Source organism: Falco biarmicus, chromosome 2 (genome assembly GCF_023638135.1).
Source record: "Falco biarmicus isolate bFalBia1 chromosome 2, bFalBia1.pri, whole genome shotgun sequence".
Lineage (NCBI taxonomy): Eukaryota > Metazoa > Chordata > Aves > Falconiformes > Falconidae > Falco > Falco biarmicus.
Genome location: NC_079289.1, coordinates 3,056,482 through 3,075,729, shown reverse-complemented (window position 1 = coordinate 3,075,729; position 19,248 = coordinate 3,056,482). Strand labels below are relative to the sequence as shown.

At 61.6% G+C, this 19,248-nt stretch overlaps 3 protein-coding genes across 3 annotated transcripts in view; all 3 read left to right on the top strand.

Annotated features, from left to right (window-relative positions):
- Positions 1-5,322, top strand: part of DCHS1 (dachsous cadherin-related 1) — a 55,706-nt gene extending 50,384 nt beyond the window's left edge. The window contains exon 21 of the mRNA XM_056328417.1: positions 76-5,322. Coding sequence (XP_056184392.1) covers positions 76-2,690 — 2,615 coding nt within the window. The 3' untranslated portion in view covers positions 2,691-5,322. The remainder of the gene's footprint in view (positions 1-75) is intronic.
- Positions 5,323-10,554: 5,232 nt separating this feature from the next.
- Positions 10,555-16,794, top strand: TPP1 (tripeptidyl peptidase 1). The gene is made up of 13 exons (XM_056328421.1): positions 10,555-10,673; positions 10,861-10,950; positions 11,020-11,159; positions 11,240-11,390; positions 11,972-12,093; positions 12,898-13,097; positions 13,316-13,514; positions 14,792-14,980; positions 15,205-15,277; positions 15,588-15,708; positions 15,897-16,055; positions 16,129-16,266; positions 16,611-16,794. The coding sequence occupies exons 1-13, from the start codon at positions 10,663-10,665 to the stop codon at positions 16,752-16,754; spliced, it is 1,737 nt and encodes a 578-aa protein (XP_056184396.1). The 5' UTR covers positions 10,555-10,662; the 3' UTR covers positions 16,755-16,794.
- Positions 16,795-16,866: 72 nt separating this feature from the next.
- On the top strand, positions 16,867-18,789 carry TAF10 (TATA-box binding protein associated factor 10). Its single transcript, XM_056328428.1, is given in 6 exon segments — positions 16,867-17,164; positions 17,412-17,440; positions 17,442-17,570; positions 17,638-17,702; positions 17,838-17,952; positions 18,618-18,789. Coding segments are annotated over 6 exon segments (711 nt in total). The 5' UTR covers positions 16,867-16,881; the 3' UTR covers positions 18,708-18,789.
- Positions 18,790-19,248: the final 459 nt, after the last annotated feature.

Below are 19,248 nucleotides of genomic sequence, written 5' to 3'. Positions count from 1 at the left end.
TGGTTCCTCCAGCCAATAAACCTAACACCCTTCCCTGTTGTCCCCCATGCTGACTCTGGCTTTGTGCCCACACAGGGACCCTCTTCACCATCCGGCGGGTGGAATTCGATGCCAGCCAGCCCACCCTGGACCTGGTGGTGGAGGCGCGTGACCATGGCTCTCCCAGCCTCTCATCCTGGGCCACAGTGCAGCTCCAGGTGCTGGATGTGAATGATCACAGCCCCAGCTTCCAGGTGCCACGCTACAATGCCAGCGTCCCTGAGGACCTGCGCCCAGGAACCACCGTGCTGACACTAGAAGCAGGTGACGCCGACCTCTCCCGGGAGAATGCTGGTTTTGACTACACCATTGTCAGTGGCAATGGCGGCAATGCCTTCCAGGTGGAGAGCCGGGTGGCCTGGGCAGGGGGGCATCTCCGCACGCAGGGTGCCTTGGTGCTTGTGGAGCCCTTGGACTTTGAGACCATCCCTGTCTACAACCTCACTGTAGCAGCCTCAGACCGGGGCCTGCCGCAGCGCAGCACCACAGTGCCTGTGCTCATCACTGTGCGGGATGTCAATGACAATCCACCCATATTCACCCGAGCCGAGTACCGCACAGCAGTGAGTGAGAGTGCACCACCTGGCATGGAGCTGCTGCGTGTGGTGGCCCATGATGCCGACTCGGGGCCCCACGGCCACATTCACTACACCATCAGCTCAGGTGACCAGCATGGGCTCTTCCAGCTTCATGAGAGCACAGGGGCCCTGTGCCTGGCACGGCCCCTGGACCGAGAGGCCCAGGCGCTGCACACACTCGTGGTGCAGGCCGCAGACGTGCCGGGCGGGCACTTTGCACTGGTACCTGTAGCCATTGAGGTGAAGGATGTCAACGATAACAAGCCGTACTTTCCAGTGGAGGTGCTGAGTGCCAGCATGCGGGAGAACCTGCCTCCTGGCACACTCGTCACCACACTGCGTGCTGTTGATGCAGACACTGGTGTCTTTGGGGAACTGCGGTACACAGTGCTGGAGCAGCCAGTGGGGGAGCCCACCATGGTGGAGGGCTGGGATGCCTTTGCTGTCAACAGCAGCTCTGGGGAGCTGCGCTCCCGACTTACCTTTGACTATGAACGAGCCAAAGCCTTCCAGCTCTTAGTCAGGGCCACTGATGCTGGCAATGCCTCTGCCACAGTGACCGTGCGGGTGCTGGTGACAGGGGAGGACGAATATGATCCCATCTTCCTGAGCCCCTCCTTCAACTTTGAGGTCCCTGAGGGTGCCCGCAAAGGGCAGAGCATTGGGCGGGTGTTGGCAACAGATGAGGACGAGGGGGCTGACGGCGTCGTACTGTACTCCCTGGCAAAGCCCTCGCCGTACTTTGCCATCAACCAAACCACAGGCACCATCTACCTGCGTGTGGACAGCCAGCCCCAGGCTGGGGCTGGGCGCGCCAAGAGGGAGCCACGTGAGATGAGCCTGGAGGTGCAGGCGCGCAGCCCCCTGCCCGCCTCCCGCTCTGCCGCTGCCCAGGTCACTATTGATGTCACGCACACCTCCTTCGGCCTGGCTCCAGACCTCAACCTGCTGCTGGTGGCTGTGGCTGCCTCACTGGGGGTTGTGGTGGTGCTGGCTGCCGTGGCCATTGTGCTGGCACTGGTCCGCTCCCGGCACCGCCGGGGCCGTGAGAAGGCAGAGGGGGACAGGCCACTGGGCCGTGTACAGAGCGGCTCCCTGCAGAAGCTCGGCCACGAGGAGCCGCCACTTTCCGGGGGCGAGCACATCTACCACCAGGCCCTGCCGGGGTATGGGGGCGAGCCGGCAGGGCCCTACACGCGGGGTGGCTCGTTGGACCCCTCGCACTCCAGTGGCCGAGGCTCTGCTGAAGCCGCTGAAGACGATGAGATCCGAATGATCAACGAGTACCCACGAGTGGCCAGCATCACAGCCTCCATGCAGGAGCACATCTCTGCCCGTGGCCCTGACTCCGGCATCCAGCAAGATGCCGACCAGCTGTCCGACATCTCCTGTGAGCCGGCTGCCCTGGAGAGCGCCCAGTGGTTCAAGAGCAAGAAGGGCTCTGGGCTGCTGCTGCCAGGGCCACCCCCGCAGCTGTACCGCGAGGATGGAGGAGGCAGCGCCTTCCTCGGCGTGCGCTGCGGCCTCAGTGTCTCCTCCCAGCCTCAGGACTATGCCTTCCCAGAGGATGGCAAGCCCTCTGTGGAGGGCTCGCTCACCGCCATTGTGGCCAGTGATGAGGAGCTCCGCGGCAGCTACAACTGGGATTACCTGCTGAACTGGTGTCCCCAGTTCCAGCCGCTGGCCAGCGTCTTCACAGAGATTGCCCGCCTGAAGGATGAGAGCTCCCTGCGCAAGCCCTTCCCGACCAAGCCCAAGGCAGAGCCCAAGCCTCGCATTGACCCCCCACCCCTCATCACATCAGTGGCCCACCCAGGTGCCAAGTCTGTGCCCCCCAAGCCACCGCCAGGCAGGACCTTCCCACACCCGTCCTCCCTGCGCCGCTCGCCCATCAGCCATGAGGGCTCCATCTCATCCTCTGCCATGTCGCCCAGCTTCTCCCCCTCGCTGTCCCCGTTGGCTGCCCGCTCCCCTGTGGTCTCGCCTTTTGGCATCTCACAGGGGCCTTCTGCCTCCGCCATCAGTGCCGAGCACTCGCTGGAGCCCCCTGAGGAGGCCGAGCTCAGGATTTAGACCTGGGCCCGTGGACTCCTCTGCCCCCCCCCCCCGTAACTGTGGGGTCAGGAGCGGGGCCAAGGCCAGGGCTACTCTGCACAGGTGCTAATCCTGCTCTCCCAGCACCTTGTCTGGCCCGGGGCCCCCATGGGCTGTGGGTTCCTGTGTCCTTTGGGGCTGTTGGTTCCTGCCACTCCCTGTGGTCTGGCAGATTCAGTGCTGGTTTTGATGCTCAGTGGACTGCTGATCCTAGTGCCAGCACCCCTTGGCGATGGTTCCTTGTACTGCTCATGGTGTCTCCACCGGTGCCTGGCAGGACGGTGCTTCATGGTACTGTGCGCTCTGAGAGAAGCTGGGAGAAGATGGGTGCTCCCTGTCCTGCTGGGCTGGGGTTCTGCAGACTGCAGACCCTGCCCTTCCCCGGCCACTTGCCTGACCCACTCAGCAGCCTGGGTGCAGCAGGACGCTGAGCCATCCCCACTGGCCCTCTCCTCACGGGAGCTCACAGGGCTGAGAAAGAATCCCAGGGCAGGGATGCGCTGCGCAGCAGGCACAGCCACGGCAGCCTGCCAGTCTGCCCGTGCTGCCTGTGGGGCCGGGGCTGGCTGAACCTGCTTCCTGATAGTGAGGGGAAGCCCATCCCAGGCCAAGCTGGAGTGGGAGGAGAAGGCAGTGCCTGCTTTCTGCTTGCTTGCCCATATGGCTGGTGGGGGGAAAGGGGATCCTTTGGGGTCTTTCAAGCCCTTCCAGCTCCCACCACTGCATATGACCCCTTTAAGGAATCTCCTTCCCAGAGCTTCTGGAGAGCCCTGTTCCTTGGGGCCTGGGCTGGGAGGTGGGTGCCCTGCTCAGCACAGGAGCCCCATTCCCGGACAATCTACTCCTGGGGCCATGTACCTCTCTGGGCTGCGGGCTGGCTGGAGCATTGGACACGGACACTGCCGAGGCACCAGGCAGGCTGTGCAGCAGGGCTGGCAGGAGCAGCAGTGTGAGAGCTGCGGCAGAGCTGACCCCAGGAAAGGCAGTGATGTGGCCCCTTGGTGACACAAGCCAGTGACCTCCTCCCGCTCCATCTGCCCCAGGCCTGGTGGCCAGCCTGCAGGGCTGCAGGGGAGCAGGTGGGAGGGGGTACCCCAAAAAGCCACAGGGCCTGAAGCTGGCATGGTGGCAGCCAGCTCATTCTCTTACAGCCGCAGTGTAGGACACTGGGCAGCTGGCCTCCCCCAGGGGCCTGTAGTGCGACATGCTCACCAGGGCACCTCAATAATGTGGGCAGGTGCCAGAACCACCACCCCCTGGACCTCAGCGCTCTGTGCAGGGACGGCTCCACACCACTCCTTCATGCCATGTTGTGAGCATGGGATAGAGCCACTCTTCAGTGGGGCTGGTCCCCATCCTCACTCCAGCACCACTCACAGTCAGCCCACACCCAGTGCTCACCTCACAGCCCGTGGCTGCTCATGGTGGAGCAGGCACGTGTGGCGCAGCCCTGTGCCCAGGGAGTGCTGTCCTAGGGCCTGCCACTGCGGCCCTGGGCCCCCGGATGCTCACAGTCTCTGTGACCCACAGGCAAGGGTGCAGAGCGAGGGCTGGGAACAGGGCTTGTGGAGCACCACGGCAGCCCCACTTACACAGGCAGCCTGGGTGTGAGCATTTGTGGTGTCAGGGAGGAGACCCAGTCATCTGAGAAGGGGGTCTGGGGGACTTTCCTCCCTGTCACACTTTTCCTAGACCCACTCTGTAGCCTCAGCCCAAAGCATGTCAGCACCACGGCTGCAACTCCAGCCCAAAATGTTTTGTCACAGCAACCAAAACCCACCACTTTTTCCCAGTCCCTCCCCAGTTCCCACTAAGAACCATCTGTGACTGCAGCCCCATCTGTCATTGTCTCAGCTTTAAGCCTCCTCCTTTCTGCCACAGGTCCCAGCCCAGCTTGCACTGTGAATGTCCCTGCATCGTGGGCACAGTGCTGCACCCTGGTCCTCACAATGCACACATGAATGGGTCCCTGGTGCCTGGGACCTGTCCTGGGCACCAGGCAGCAACACAGGACAGGGATAGTGGCACCAGGGGGGCTGCAGGGCCATGCCTGCACTGCCTGGAAACATGGAGGACCCAAGGTGGCTCTGGGAGAAGAGGATGGGTTCTGCCTCATTCAGCACAGGGATAGCCCGTGGAGGCTCTTGGGGCAGGCACCCCTCGTTTCTTCTCTCCTGGCTGGGCTACCCTGCTCAGGGGCACCGTGGGGAGCACGCTGAGGGTGCCGTGTGCTCCCTGAGCCCTGTGCTGGCCGGGGTCGCCATGCAGTCCTGCTCCGCCCTGCATGTTTGGGACAGGGAAATGTGGATGGGTCACTCCCCCTGCATGCCACATGGAAGGGTCAGACACACGGCAGCCCCACTTTGGTCTGGGGGGACACAGCCATGGGCTGCTGAGCCCAGCCAGGAGCCATGCCTCCAGTTATTTATTTTTACACATTGTACTATGATTCCTGTTTTCTACTTTGTTTGTACCTTTTGTATCGTGTCTCGCTGAGCTGCATGTATTGGGCGCTGCTCATCGGCCTGCACACTGGGCCATTCCAGCACAGCCTGGACCCAAGTGCCAACTTCTCAAAGAAATGCCTTAATAAACCACACTTGTTTGTACAGAGATGGACATCATCACTGCTGCTTTGGGCTGGCGGGCTGGCACCATGGCCCCACCAGGTGCTGGGAAGGAACACCAGGAATGCTGGCAGGTGGGAGAGAGATGTGAGGCACAGTGGGGCTCAGCACGTGGCTTGTCTGCTGTCGACATGCCGTGGGCCACAGGCACCCGGGTAGGACCCATACCCTGCACTTGGCTCTGGGCAGCTACTTAGCTGGGAGAGCTGGGACTGGCTGGGACACATGGGCTGTGCTGTGGCTGCCTCTGGCCCCTGGGGCAGACACCGCCAGCTCCAGGTAGCCCTGTTGCCTGGCCACGGCTGCCTGCCTCCTGGCCTCTGCAGCAGGTCGGGCCAGCACATGAGGTGCAGGTATTTCAGCCTGTAGCATAGCAGAGGAAATCAAGAGCCTGAGCACAGTGCTGTGGGCCTGGCCGAGGTGCCCCTGGCTGCTCTGGTGGTGCCTGTCACGGCATCACTGCACACGCGGCCCTGGCTTGGCTGTTGCCCTGGCCAGGCCACCGGCACCCACGTGTGTGACTACATCATGCAAGTCCTTCTGTGAGAGGCTGCTGAATCCAGCAGGTGAGGCTGCCGCAGTGCCATGGCCCCAGGTCTAACCAGTAGTAAGGTTGAGCATGTTTTCCTGACAGGTACACACACAAACACAGGTGTACAAGACACAACTACATGCACTCACACAGCTGGCCACACAGAACAACACGGACAGACACAAACAGCACCAACAGCCTCACCCTGCTCCCCTCACTGGCTGATGAAGGTCTGTTAGCACGAATACACCCCTAAAATGTGGAGCTCTCCAGCAACTGGGCTCGGGCACACAGTCTGCCCAGCAGGTGCCCCCCAGATTCCCAGTCTCCCCCGTTGCCGACACCTGGACATATGAGTTCCAGAGGCCACAGCCCCACTCCAGCTGCTACAGGCCCTCCCAGTACAGACACCATCACACACAGACACACACGCACTGTGGATTCCTGCAGCAAGAGAGCTTAGAAAATCGATGTATGCAGTAGATTGCCTTTGGATCTCCTCACCCCCTGCTGCATAACACACAGACACAGGCATGCAGAGACACACAAGTGGTTCTCAGGCAATCTCCAAGCCCTGTGGTCTCTCTGGCATTTGGCTAGGACTCCCCGATCCCCCTGGCAGCCTTCTCCCCTGTGGTCCCACCACACACTCTCTATCTGACTCCTCTGCCTCCCAGGCCACTTCACCGACTCACTGTCTAGTCTGGCTTGCTGTTTGCTAGCAATGCCACACTCACACACCCCTGCTCACTCTCTCCAGTTGCTGGCACCATGGGCATGCTGGCCCTGTGACCTGTGATCTGACTCCACACACATCTGATGCACACACATGCATACAGAATAGAGGCCCCCTGGCCCAGGAAAATAGAAATTGAGTTTGAGAAGACAGGACAGGCTGTGCAGTCATTAGGCGTAGGACACAGCCAGACAAATGTACTGGCCATCAATCCTTTTACATGTGACCAGCCACTTTTATCCCTTTTTCCCCATTTTTTTCCCCTCCCCAAACCACCCTGATCCCTTGCTTTCCTCACCTTTTTTTTCCTCTGCTAAATACCCCATAAGTCTTGTGCAACCCTAAAACGCTCTGCATTTTGCCTCTCCTAACGTGTCCCGTACTCCTAAGCAGTGCCCCTTCAGTCTGTGGCACGACTGGGAGAGCAGCTCCCACTCACTTACTCTGATGAGTGCCACCTGCAGACCAGGGGCTTGATCATGAGCCAGTGACAGCCTGGGCAGAGCTGGGGAAGGGTGTCCCCTTCTCTGACTCGGTTATTGGGGTTCCTCTGCCTGCCACTCCTCTGTGCTACTTAACCTCATGCCTTCCAGCTCCCTGACTGGTAGCAACAGCAATGCAAGTGCATGCTGGGCATGCTCGCTGCTCTGTGGCTGAGACCAAGGAGGTCTTCGGCCAGCAGGAAGGACTTTGACGTTACTGTTTTCCCCTGGCACTGCTTGACCTCCCCGTAATCCCAGCTGCCCAGTGGAGGGGGCACATTGCTTCCATCTGCAGGATATGCACACAAGCATACCCTGGGGCGTGAGAAGAGCTCCACCAAGGACACCTTGGCAGCTTCACTGGATGGATGCTCAGGCTCCCTTGTCCTCTGACTGCTGCAGACCAGCTAGTCAAACTAGCAGCAGATGCTTGTTACAGTAATTAGCTCTGTCAGGGCAACCTAATCTTTGCTGGCCAGACAGATCCCGGAAATAATCTCCTACAAATCTCATCCCACTTAAACCTCTGCCCAAAGCTGTAACCAGCTGGATAGCTGGGTGGTCTGCAGCTCTCTGGCAGTGCACGTTGTCCAGCACCCCAGGCCCCCAGCCAACATGCGTTAAGGCTGAGCAGTGAGTCCAGTCCCTCCAGGCTGCAGCTGTAGCTGCTGGGTTGGTGCCACACAGGCTAGGGTGGCTGGCTGGGTCTGGGGCAGCAAGGAACCAGGAATAGGAAGGTGGGCCACCTCGTACGTGGTGGGACAGGGTGAGGGTTGGGACATGGGAAGGTCTGTGTGCCCTGGCAGGATGAGGGAGCAGCAAGGGCTGCACAGCTGGGAGCACAGCGCAGCAGACGAGGAACAGCCAGATGCAGCCTGGGTGCAGGGACTGCACTCCGCCCTGCAGCTGCTCATGCCAGTGCCGTCGGGGCCCCACACACCTCCCTGCACATCCCCAGTCTTTGTTTCCTCACAGGACCCTGGGAAGCGACAGGACCCAGAACCACCTCCAGCTGGGCAGACCCATGCTTCAGCAGGACACTCACACGCAGGATGGGTGACTCCCAGCCCTGGCAGGCAGCTACCTCTGCGTGGTTCAGGAGCCTTCCTGTGGCACAGCAGAAAGCTCTTCCCACTGATGAGGCTGGGGGGACAGGGCTTGGCTGGGTGTGAGGGATTCCTGGGCTGTTCCCTCTAAACCTTCTCTGCTGCACTGGGCCCCACATCCCATAACCCCCAATGCCAGCCCTGCACCCACCCATGCCTAGCCCTTTCCCCTGTGTTCCCTGGCCACTGTCTTCCCACACAGAGCCCCGCTGCTCACCCCTACAGCCCTGCACCATGCAACTTGACAGCTTCAGGTGGGCAACCAGCTCCTGCAAACCACACAGTGTTGCATGCGTGGAAACGCTACATATGCTTCCGATTGCAGGAACCAGAAGTGCCCTAGGGCTTTGGACAGACACTAATGCTATGGGCAGCACCCACAGAGGAGTGCCGGGACGTCCTGTAAGGAACAGGGATGGAGCACTGGGTTCCTAGAAGACACAAAAACTAGCCTCAAGGTGGCCATGGAAGTACCTTGGAGGCCAGGCAAGGGCTTGGGTGAGCCTGAGGAATGCGGGCTGAGACCCCAGTGTCAACGAGATGCTGGGTGGTGTCTGTGAACAGGAAAGATGCTGGGTCACCTGGCTGCCTCCCTTCACCCAAAAGGAGCAGGGCCAAAGGTCTGCAGCAGGCACTGCCCGCCTGGGCACACGGCATCTCCACCTCTCAGCCACACACATGGTGCAACTGGAAAAGCACCACCCACACAGCAGGGCTAAAAGCAGGAAGGAACAGTGGGACTACTACAGCCCTGGCCTTTCCTAGGAAAGGACCTTCACCTACCCTGCAACAATTTTAAGCATCAGCCCACTTCTTTGTTGATGCTTTATGCTGCTACTGAGGCAAGAGAGACTCCGGGCCTCTCTTCCCCCTGGCAGCTGCTGCTCTGGAGGGCCAAAGCGTAGCTCTGGCGTGGGAGACATGGCAGCCTGGGCCAGGCAGGTGGTTTTCCCATTGTCTCTTCCTGGCTTGGACTCTGCTCTTCAGAAGCAGGAAAGCAACTCGGAAATGCTGGAGCCATGCAGCATGTCTGTGCATGTGACCAGGACTGGGACAAAGACTAGGCTAGCTGAGCCAAACTGGCCTGGGGCAGATAGGGTCACAGCACCCTCTGCCTTACCAGCCACCTCCAAAACACCCACTCCAGCACTGCCCTTCATCTTGCAGGCAGGGGGACAGCCTCCATGGTGTCTCAGGCACCGTTTCCAGAGCTCCCTTGCAAAAATGGCTTGAACCTTCCACAACCCCAAGATCTGCAAGTATCATAATACCACTTTTGTGATCCTAATTAGGTGAGCTCCTAGTGTGGGAACAAGTATCTGAAAGAACAAGCACAGGAAGCTGAGAGCTGCAGCTCAGCACTGTGGGAGCCAAGTGGCTGCCTGTGCTGGTGCCAGCTGGGCAGCATGCTGCACTGGCCGCTCAGCAGCACCATGTGGCTTCTGCTGCGCGACCCATCCCCACCTCACAACCCACTCCCACAACCAAGCGGAGTCCCACGCTCATAGTCTCCTGAGCCTCCACCACAACCCCATGCTCCTGACTGACCGAGACACCCCGTGCCCACAGCTTCCCTATGTCCCTGCACGCAGTCCCAGGTGGCTGGGGAGTGAAGGCCGGCAGGGCCAGGAAGCGGCAGCCCTGGGCAGCAGGGTACACAGACCTGCGCTGCCACTGGCTCCACGCCTCCCGGCTCTTGCTGGGACTCACTGATGACGCCCAGCCTCTGCGCACAGAAGACAGCCAGGGCACTCGCCCTGGACTGCAGCCTGCTCGTGTGGGCTTGCTGCCCCAAGCCATGGGGTAGCCACAGAGGGACTGCCCCCAGAGGAGCTCAGAGCTGGCAGTCGCTCCCCTGCAGCTAGCCCCAGAGCTGGCAGTCGCTCCCCTGCAGCTAGCCCCTGGGGCAGAGTGCCGGGAATAGCCCCTGGGGCAGTGCAGGAACGGGGAGCTCCAGCCCGACCCTCTCTGTGCGGGCCCTGCTGCTCCTGAGCATCCCTCCCCTGCCGGGGCCCGCTTCCCACAACAAACACCCCATCCCTAGTGGGAGCGCTGGGCAGGACCCCTGCCCCTCCCAGCTGGCCCCCAGCCACGGCTCCTCAGCCCCGTCCACGTGGGACCACTGCCCCCAACTCAGCACCCCCGCGGGGCCACCAGCCCTATACGGACGCTCGGCCCGGGGCAGCAGCCGAGGCTGCACCTCCCGTCCGGGCCGCCCCACCGGGCTGCCGCGGGAGCGGACCCAGAACGCCGGCGGGCGGCCGGGAGAAGGACGGGGCTGACCGGGCCGCGGCAGTGCAGGCCGCAGCGGGAGGCGAGCGTGGCCACGCCCGGCGCCGCAGCCGCCCGGGCCTCCGGCGCGGGGCCCCGGCACCGAGGGGGCGGGGCGGGCCCGCCACGTGACCCGCGGCCTCCTCACGTGATCGCCCCTCATGCGCCCGCACACGTGACCGAGGCGCTGCGGCGGGATGGCGCGGGGGTAAGGGGGCTGCTCGGCCCGGGGGGCGGGCGGGGCGCCCTCGCCTGGGGGTGGTGGGGCTCGGGGGTCAGGCGGGGCTCCCCGGCCCGGGGCCGTCGGGGGCTCGGGCAGGTACCTGGCAGTCCCCGGTTTCCCCTGGTGCGGCAGGTGCCGCCGGTGCCCTGTCTCCGCTGACAGCCTGTTGCAGGTGCTGGGGGGTCCCCGCCGTGCTGGCGCTGTGTGCCGCTGCCTGGAGCTGTGCTGTGGGCCTGGCCCTGGAGCGGGACCAGCCGTTCCGGTAGGTGCCGGGGTCGGTGGGATGGGACTGGGCGCTGGTGCCCACCAGCCGCTCACAGCGTGCCCGCAGCATGCCCCCCGGCTGGACCCATACAGGCCGTGTGAACCCTGGCCATGAAGTGCAGCTGACCTTTGCTGTCCGGCAGCGAGGGATGGAGCGCCTTGCTCAGCTCGTCAATGCCGTCTCAGACCCTCACTCACCACGATATGGTAATGACTGCGCACCTGAACCCTGCCCGGCCCCATCAGGCCTGCAAACAGGGTGCTCTGACTCTCTCTGTGCTTCACAGGCCAGTACCTGTCCCTGGAGCAGGTACGGGACCTTGTCCAGCCATCCCCAGCCACACTCATGGCAGTGCTGAAGTGGCTGCAAGGCAGTGGTGTTGAGAACTGCAGGAGTGTGACCACCCTCGATTTCCTGGAGTGCCGCATGTCAGCAAGGTGAGCCCTGCATGGGGCTGGGCCCTGCTGTGGTGGCTGTGCTGCTCCCTTAAAGACAGAAGAAGCCAGACACTGACCCTGCCTGCTGCGACTTCCCCTTCCCCAGGGCTCTGCTGGGCAGTGCGGGCGATGGAGGGCTGAGCTGCATTTGTGCCTGGGCTCGAGGGTTCCACAGCCAAGAGCTGGCTGCCTGTGTGCTGGGTCCCAGTGCTGGAGGGAGTCACAGATCTAGAGTACTCGAAACAAGACACATGTACCCATTAGGTGCTTGGTCGAGCCCCACGCCTCCTCTTGCCTTCTGTGGGGCCACAGAGTCCCCACTGAAGGGCTGGGGGTAGAGTTGCAGGGGACCCTGCAAGCATCGGAGGTCTGGTTTGGTGATGGAAATTGGTTGGGCATAGAAGGTGCTATTTGCCTTACAAGGCCAGCATTGCTGGTGGAAAGCAGAGCTCATACCTGACTTCCCAGTAGCAGGAGGGGTGGCAAGGGTGCGGGAGGCAGGGCAGAGGATGGGCATGCTGCTGGACAAGCATGCTGATGGCGGCATGACTCCTCACACGATGGCCGTCCCTGTGTTGCAGCACGGCTGAGCATCTCCTGCCAGGGGCCGAGTTCCACCGCTATGTGAAGGGCCAACGCAGCATCGTGCGTTCCCCGCTGCCCTACACTGTTCCCGAGGAGCTGGCTGAACACATTGACTTCGGTACGTCCCACACAGGGGAGCTGAGGCTGCGCAGAGCTCTTGCTGCCTGGCATGCACATGCTGGTGGGAGGTTAAGCATTGAGCAGCCAGGCTGGCCATCTCCATGTCCCAGAGGACAGCGTGGCAGGCCCTCTGGCCATGGTCCCAGCTGCCCCTAGGTCCCCGTGAGGAGCTTTGCGGGTAGGATGTAGGTGCTCCATCTCTGGAAGCACTCAAGGATTCGGCTGGATGGGGCTCTGAGCAAGCTAGTCTAGTTGAAGATGTCCCTGCTGGCTGCAGGGGGTGTGGGCTGAATGGCCTTTAAAGGTCACTTTGACCCAAACTGTGCTGTGATGTTGACAGGCAGCATCCAAAGTTTTCCTTGTGTTTCTTGCTGGTGCTCTCAGGCCTGGATTCTCAGTGCAGAGAGTTCTGGTGCAGCCTGTCTCTGCAGACCATGCAGCTGCTTCCAAGGTGGAAAAAGCTCCCGTGAGTCCCTTTTGTGTGGGCATCCCCACCTGTTCCATGAGGAGAGCAGAGGGGTGCCAAGCTGCAGTAGTGGCCTGGTGGTGGGGAGACTGAGCTATGCAGCCTGGGAATACTTGTGAGGACTGGTGAGGAAGCTGAGGGAGCACTTCCCCACCTCCTGTGCAGTGCTTGGGGCAGGTGCTGCAGGGGATGGGCTCCCCTGAGCCCTGCTGCTGGCCAGCCCTCTTGGACACAAATCCTGAGGGTGGTGGAGAGGGAGCCAAGAGACTGGAATACTGTCCTCCTGGAGCTCTGGGCCCTAACAGCTGCTTCTTTTCCTGCTTGCTTGTGCACCAGTGGGTGGCCTGCACCGGTTCCCTGCAGAGAGAAAGGCGGTAAGCAGAGCCTGGGCCAAGAAGGGAATGGAGTCAAGGCAGCACTATGAAGGGAGAGCGGCTTTCCACCTGGGTGTGACGCCTTCCATCATTCGTAAGAGATACAACATGACAGGAGGAGACATTGGGCTACTGCCAAACAACAGCCAGGCTTGTGCCCAGGTAACTGGTAGGGCCGGTCCAGGTCAGAGGCCCACAGGCTGTGGGAATTCCACACATCGGTGCTTCTCCAGCACTTGGCTGCTCTGGTGGTCCCATGACAGCTGTGGGGATTCCTCAGTGGCCGGTGGGAGCACCTGGTGGGCTAGCATTTCACAGACGCGTGCTGAGCCAGTTTTCTAAGTCGGGAGAAGAAAATTGTCTGTTCCTTGTCCCCACAGTTCTTGGAACAGTATTTCCACCAAGCTGACCTGGCTGAGTTTATGCAGCTCTTTGGCAGCAGCTTTGGCCACCGCTCTCAGGTTGACCAAGTGGTTGGACACCAGGGCAAGGGCAAGGCTGGGCTGGAGGCCAGTCTGGATGTGGAATACATCATGAGCACAGGTGCCAACATCTCCACCTGGGTCTTCAGCAATGCAGGTACTGATCCCCCTCCGGCGTCGCCTGCTTCCGTGCATCCCACTTGCTGTAGCACCAACACACCTGCTTGTAGTTTAGGGAAAGGCTTGCCGTCTGCAGAAAAATGGCCATACTGAGTCTATCTGGTGTCTGTTAAGGGGGGACACCTGGAGGGCATACAGGAATGGCACCCTGGCTGTGGTACATCCCCGGAATGCTTTCTCAGCTACCACAGGAGCATACCGTGTGGGCTTCCAGAGCTGGAGCTGATGCTGGTTGCTGATAGCTCCAAAGGTGATCATCTTCCATTGATTTGTGCGCAGTTGCTTTTGAGCCCGTGTGAACTTTCAGCACCTAGAGTATCCCGTAACCCGGCCTTCCATGCTTGACTACACAATGAAAAGCACTCAGCTGCCTTTCCATGGAGGGAGGGCACACCAGCTGTATTTTACTGGAGTTTTTCCTGCTTCTTTGGGGTTGAAGCTGATCTCTTGCCCATGAATCAACCGGTAGAGTGGATAAAGGAGAGCAATGTGATTTGAGAAAACAAGGTTGCAAAATAGCCTGCACAAATATGGCTATGGTGTTGTAGGACAGTGTCATCTGTCCCAGATTAGAAACTGGCTGAGCAGGAGGCAGAGTGCCCTTAGGACTACCAGCTCTGCCTTCCTGATGGGGAAGGCAGGCACAGCTCTGCACTGACTTGCACCTCCCCCGCACAGCTGGTGACTTGGGGAGGGCGCAGAGACAGGCAGTTACTCAAGCAGCTGAGAGAGAGAAGGGGTGGCTGGGGCTTGGCTCTCCCTGCCTCATGGAGAGGGGTGAGGGGCAGGAAGGGACCTTGGCAGGTGGAAGTGGAATGTACAGCAAACAGGTCTGGGACCCGCTGTTGCGGGTAGAGGGGCCAAGGCCTGGCTGGGTCTTAGGAGGGCTGCCTGGATGCTGAGGGTGGCTACAGCCCTGTGACAGATGCTGAGAGAGGGAGTGGATGAGTGTAGACCCCCTGCTCGGGTTCAAGGTGACCCTTTCACCAGACCTGCTGGCAGAGCTGGAGCCTGGTGCCTTCCGCTGTGACAATCCCCAAGATCAGCTGTGCTGCCAGCAAGAGCTCACAGAAGAGCTCCAAACCGGCTGTACTGTGCGTCTGTTCTCTGCAGGCAGGGCAGGAGCTGGAGGACCTTCAGCGCCCGGTGCTAGTGGTGCCGTTGAGGCATGGTCCCCCCTATGCTGTCCCCCTTTTTTCCTCAAGCTTGGTGTGCTAGGAGGAGCTGAACCCCCCACACACTCTGTCTCTGCAGGGAGACACGAGAGCCAGGAGCCCTTCCTGGCCTGGCTGCTGCTGCTCAGCAACATGTCATCGCTGCCTTGGGTGCACTCTGTCAGCTACGGGGATGACGAGGACAGCCTGTCCCAAGCCTACATGGAGCGTATAAATGTGGAGTTCATGAAGGCAGCTGCCCGGGGCTTGACCATCCTGTTTGCCTCAGGTTCGTGCCATTGCTGGCATGGTGCAGGTGTGTCTGGGGGTCCCAGCATGGCGGAGAACCTCTGTGCTGGTCACCAAATGAGGATGCTCTGCCTCTAGGCAGCGAGGGTCCCCTGCCTGGGAAACCAGCCTGGAAAGTGGAGGGAGACCTTCCTCTGGGTCACCCCGGGGAGCACTGGGTGGCTGGGATGCTGCCACGTTATCCCTGTCCATTTCTTTTGGCAGGTGACGACGGTGCTGGGTGCAGAAGGGTGCGCAGTGGGAACCACACTTTCCGGCCCAGCTTCCCAGCCTCAAGGTAGATGTGGAGAGGTTAACTGGGGTTCTGCAGAGACATGAGGCTCTGTGCAGAGCTGGCTGCTGCAGCTCACCCGCAGCCAGGGCCAGCTGAAAGCTGCTGCTGGCACGTCAAGCCCCAGCCTGTGGCCAGCTGTGGCCTCAAGCTGGTTTTGAGCCACTTTGGGGGATTCCTGAGGGTCAGCCCCACCGCTGTGCCTGGGGACACTCACAGACCTCGGAGGTGGGGGCATCTCTGCGGCTCCTTGGGAGGGGGCTGGCATGTGGAGTGCCACTGCGTGCCCATCTGCAATGCCCACCTGTCCCCCCAGTCCCTACGTCACCACTGTGGGAGGAACATCCTTCAAGAACCCTTTCCTGGTGACCGCAGAGGTGACGGACTACATTAGTGGAGGGGGCTTCAGCAACATCTTCTCCATGCCAGATTACCAGGTGAGGAGGTGCCGGCTCTGCCAGACCCAGGGCAGTGGCTGGGGCCGGGGGGTGCTGTGTGGTGCTTGGCAGGGGTGACAACGGGCTGTGGTCGGAGGTGGTGGGCTGCAGGGCAGGGGAAGGAGGGGGGGAGGTGAACATAGGCAGGGTCTCACTGCCTGGCCTCCTGCTCCTTGTGCTGTCCACAGGCTGCGGCAGTCGGGCACTTCTTGCACTCGGCCTCAAAGCTGCCTCCCAGTTCCTACTACAACAGCAGCGGCCGTGCCTACCCTGACCTATCTGCCCTCTCTGACAACTACTGGGTGGTGACCAACCGCATCCCGCTGCCCTGGGTGTCGGGGACATCGGTAAGGAGTACAGCCCCATGCGGGCGTGTGGTGGCTGGGCTGCTGTGTGCTGAGCCGCCCTCATCTCTGGCAGGCATCGACGCCCGTGGTGGCCGGCATGGTGGCACTGATCAACGACCGGCGCCTGCAGCGGGGGCTTGCGCCCCTGGGCTTCCTCAACCCCGCGCTCTACCAGCTGCAGGAGCAGGGCCATGGCGCTGCGCTCTACGACGTGAGCTGGGCAGGGGGCTGCGGGGGGGCTGGGGTGGCTATCCTGTGTGGCGCTGGGGGGAGGCCCGGACATCCCGCTCCCGAGGCTTGGGGCAGCGGCACGTTCCTGTTGGAGGGGTGTCGGGGCAGGGGCAGGGGAGGGGTGGCTTCTTGAGCTGCTGGGGTGTTTGGAGGGTACCAGTGCTGCACAGGGGTGTCCGCTGCCCCGTGGGCTGTCCCGGGTGTTCCCGTGCCCACCCACGGGTGTGTCCCAGGGGTTCCAGTCCCGCTGTGGGCTTCGGCGGTGGTGTCCCTCCCCTGCGGTGGGTCCCTGCCGGCCGCACAGAGGTCTCATCCCCCCCGCAGGTCACACAGGGCTGCCACCTCTCCTGCCTGGACGGCACCGTGCAGGGACAGGGCTTCTGCGCCGGCCCCGGCTGGGACCCGGTCACTGGCTGGGGCACCCCCAACTTCCCCCGCCTGCTGCGGGCGCTGCTGCCGACACCGTGATCCGCCCGGCCCCGGACAATAAAGCCACGGGGTCGCAGCCCTCCCGCCTCCGTCTGTGCTATGCCGCGCCACGCCGCTGGGGGGCGTGCGGGGCGCGGCCAAAGGGGCGAGGCGGGCGGCAGGGCCAATGGGGCGGGGCGGAGCGGGCGGCAGGGCCAATGGGGCGGGGCGGAGCGCGCAGGCGCCGGGGGAGGCGGCGACCGGTGTCGCGCGGCGGCGGGCGATGAGCGGCAACGCTGAGGCCGACCCCGCGCCCGCGGCCCCGGCCGCCCCCGCGCCGCCCGCCCCCGCCGCCGACAACAAACCCAGCCCGGCCGCCGTCGGCAGCGGTGTTCCCGGGGCGGCCCCGGGCGCGGTGGGCGGTGCGGCGCGGGGAGCGGAAGGCGGCGCGGCTGGCGGGAGGGGACCCGGTGAGCGCGGGCGGGCGGAGCCGGGGGGGTGCGGGGTGCGGGGTGCAGGGGGTCGAGCTGCGCCTGGGCTCCCGGGGGGAGGGAGCGCAGAGGACGGGGCCCGGGGTGAGCGGCCCGAGAGCCTGCCCTGGCACCCTGGCACTGGCCGCGTAGGCCGCGGGGGGGCCGGCCCGCGGGTGCCCGTGGCGGGTGGGGGGCCGGCGCTGCTCCCGGTGGCTGCGGCCTACCGAGCGCCCTGTGCCCGCAGTGCCCGTCTCGGCAGCTGTGGCTGCGGCCCCCCCCCGAAGGGGCCATGTCCAATGGGGTCTACGTGCCACCCAGCGCGGCCAACGGGGACGTGAAGCCGGTGGTCTCCACGACGCCGCTGGTCGACTTCCTCATGCAGCTGGAGGACTACACGCCTACGGTATGGGGGTGCCGGGGCGCGGGCAGCCGCGGCGGGGCAGAGCTCCTCCAGCTTCTCTCTTTCACAGATCCCAGATGCCGTCACGGGCTATTACCTCAACAGAGCAGGCTTCGAGGCCTCCGATCCGCGCATGTAAGTGGTAGAGCGTGGCCTCCGGGATCCTGCACAGGGTCCTGTAGCTGGGGGCCCCTGTAGGAATTCCTTAATCCTAGTGGTGCTCTGTGCTATCTGCCTGAAACTACCCCCTTCTCTTTCCCTGCTGGGTAGCATTCGTTTGATCTCTCTGGCCGCGCAGAAGTTTATTTCTGACATTGCCAACGATGCGCTGCAGCACTGCAAGATGAAGGGAACAGCCTCGGGCAGCTCCCGCAATAAAAGCAAGGTGAGAGAAGGACAGAATGGCTGCTGAGCTGAGGGGAAACATCCTCTCCTGGAGCTGTAGCAAGCTAATCTTGCCACCACTGAATGCGGGGAGGGGGATTGTAGAAAGTCTTAAATCCATTGTGCTCCTGAAGGGTCAACGTGTTTGCTCATAAGCTGGGGTTCTGCTGGTGGAAAAGGAACACTGGTAAGAAAAGGAGGAGGGCGGTGGAATTTGCGGTGTACACTTTGGTGGCTTCACAGGAATGTGTGAATAACTGCACCTCATCAGACCAAGGGCCATCTAGCCCTGCATCATCCCTCTGACAGCAGCCAAAACTGATGCTTGGGGAAGAACATAAATGGGTAGCAAGCGTGTAGTGATAGTTTCTGGGAATTCTCCCAGTCATCTGTTTGTGGTTCAGGGGCCTCATGAGGGTGATGTAATTTATGGCCTTGAGTAATGCTCAGCGTCTTTCTGTCCGCCGAGGGCACACAGCAAACTAAACACATGATATTTAGCATCTGGCTAGTGCCCCAAACACCAGCTTGCAGCTGCTTCTGGAAACTGCCTGTACAGGTCACCACAGCTTGTAGGGGGAAGACTGTAAACCCACAAGGTTTTGAAGGATACCTGGCAACAGAGGTTGTTCACACTGTGACTGACACTCCTCCTTGTCCCTTCAGGATAAGAAGTACACGCTGACCATGGAAGACCTGACACCAGCACTTGCGGAATATGGCATCAATGTGAAAAAGCCACATTACTTCACATAAAGACTGAGGGATTGTCACTGGGAATTTTTAAGGGTCGCTTCTGTGCCATTAAACAGCTGGGTAGTTTTTTTGTGGAAAGGCAGCTTGTCTCCTGCCCATACATTAACACCCTGCCCACAGGTGAAACAGCACACAAGTGGCCTGCCAGGGCTTCTGTTCTCAGTGCACCAGAAGCTGGTGATGTGACTTTGAAAGGCCAGTGCTGAGAGGGGTTGGCTGTAGGGCTCGCAACTGGTGGGGTTCTAATTGCACCTTCCACTGTTCCCAGGAGGGCTTGGCCCTGCCCCAAGAAGCTGAAGGGGGAAGTGGGTGTAGTGCTAACAGGACTGCCCAGTGCTCTTCATTTTTTTTTTTCTTCCCAAACACACCTGTTGTCTCTCGAGAGGAACACTCAGGGGCCTGCACCAACAGTGCTGCAGACAGAACCCAGGCCCTTCTCTTGAGAGAGGAGGGTGCTGTTAGCCCACCTGCTTTCTTTGCTGCAGTCGCCAGAGAAAATGTGGTAGCAGCTCAGATCCTGAGCCTAGGACTCCACAGACTG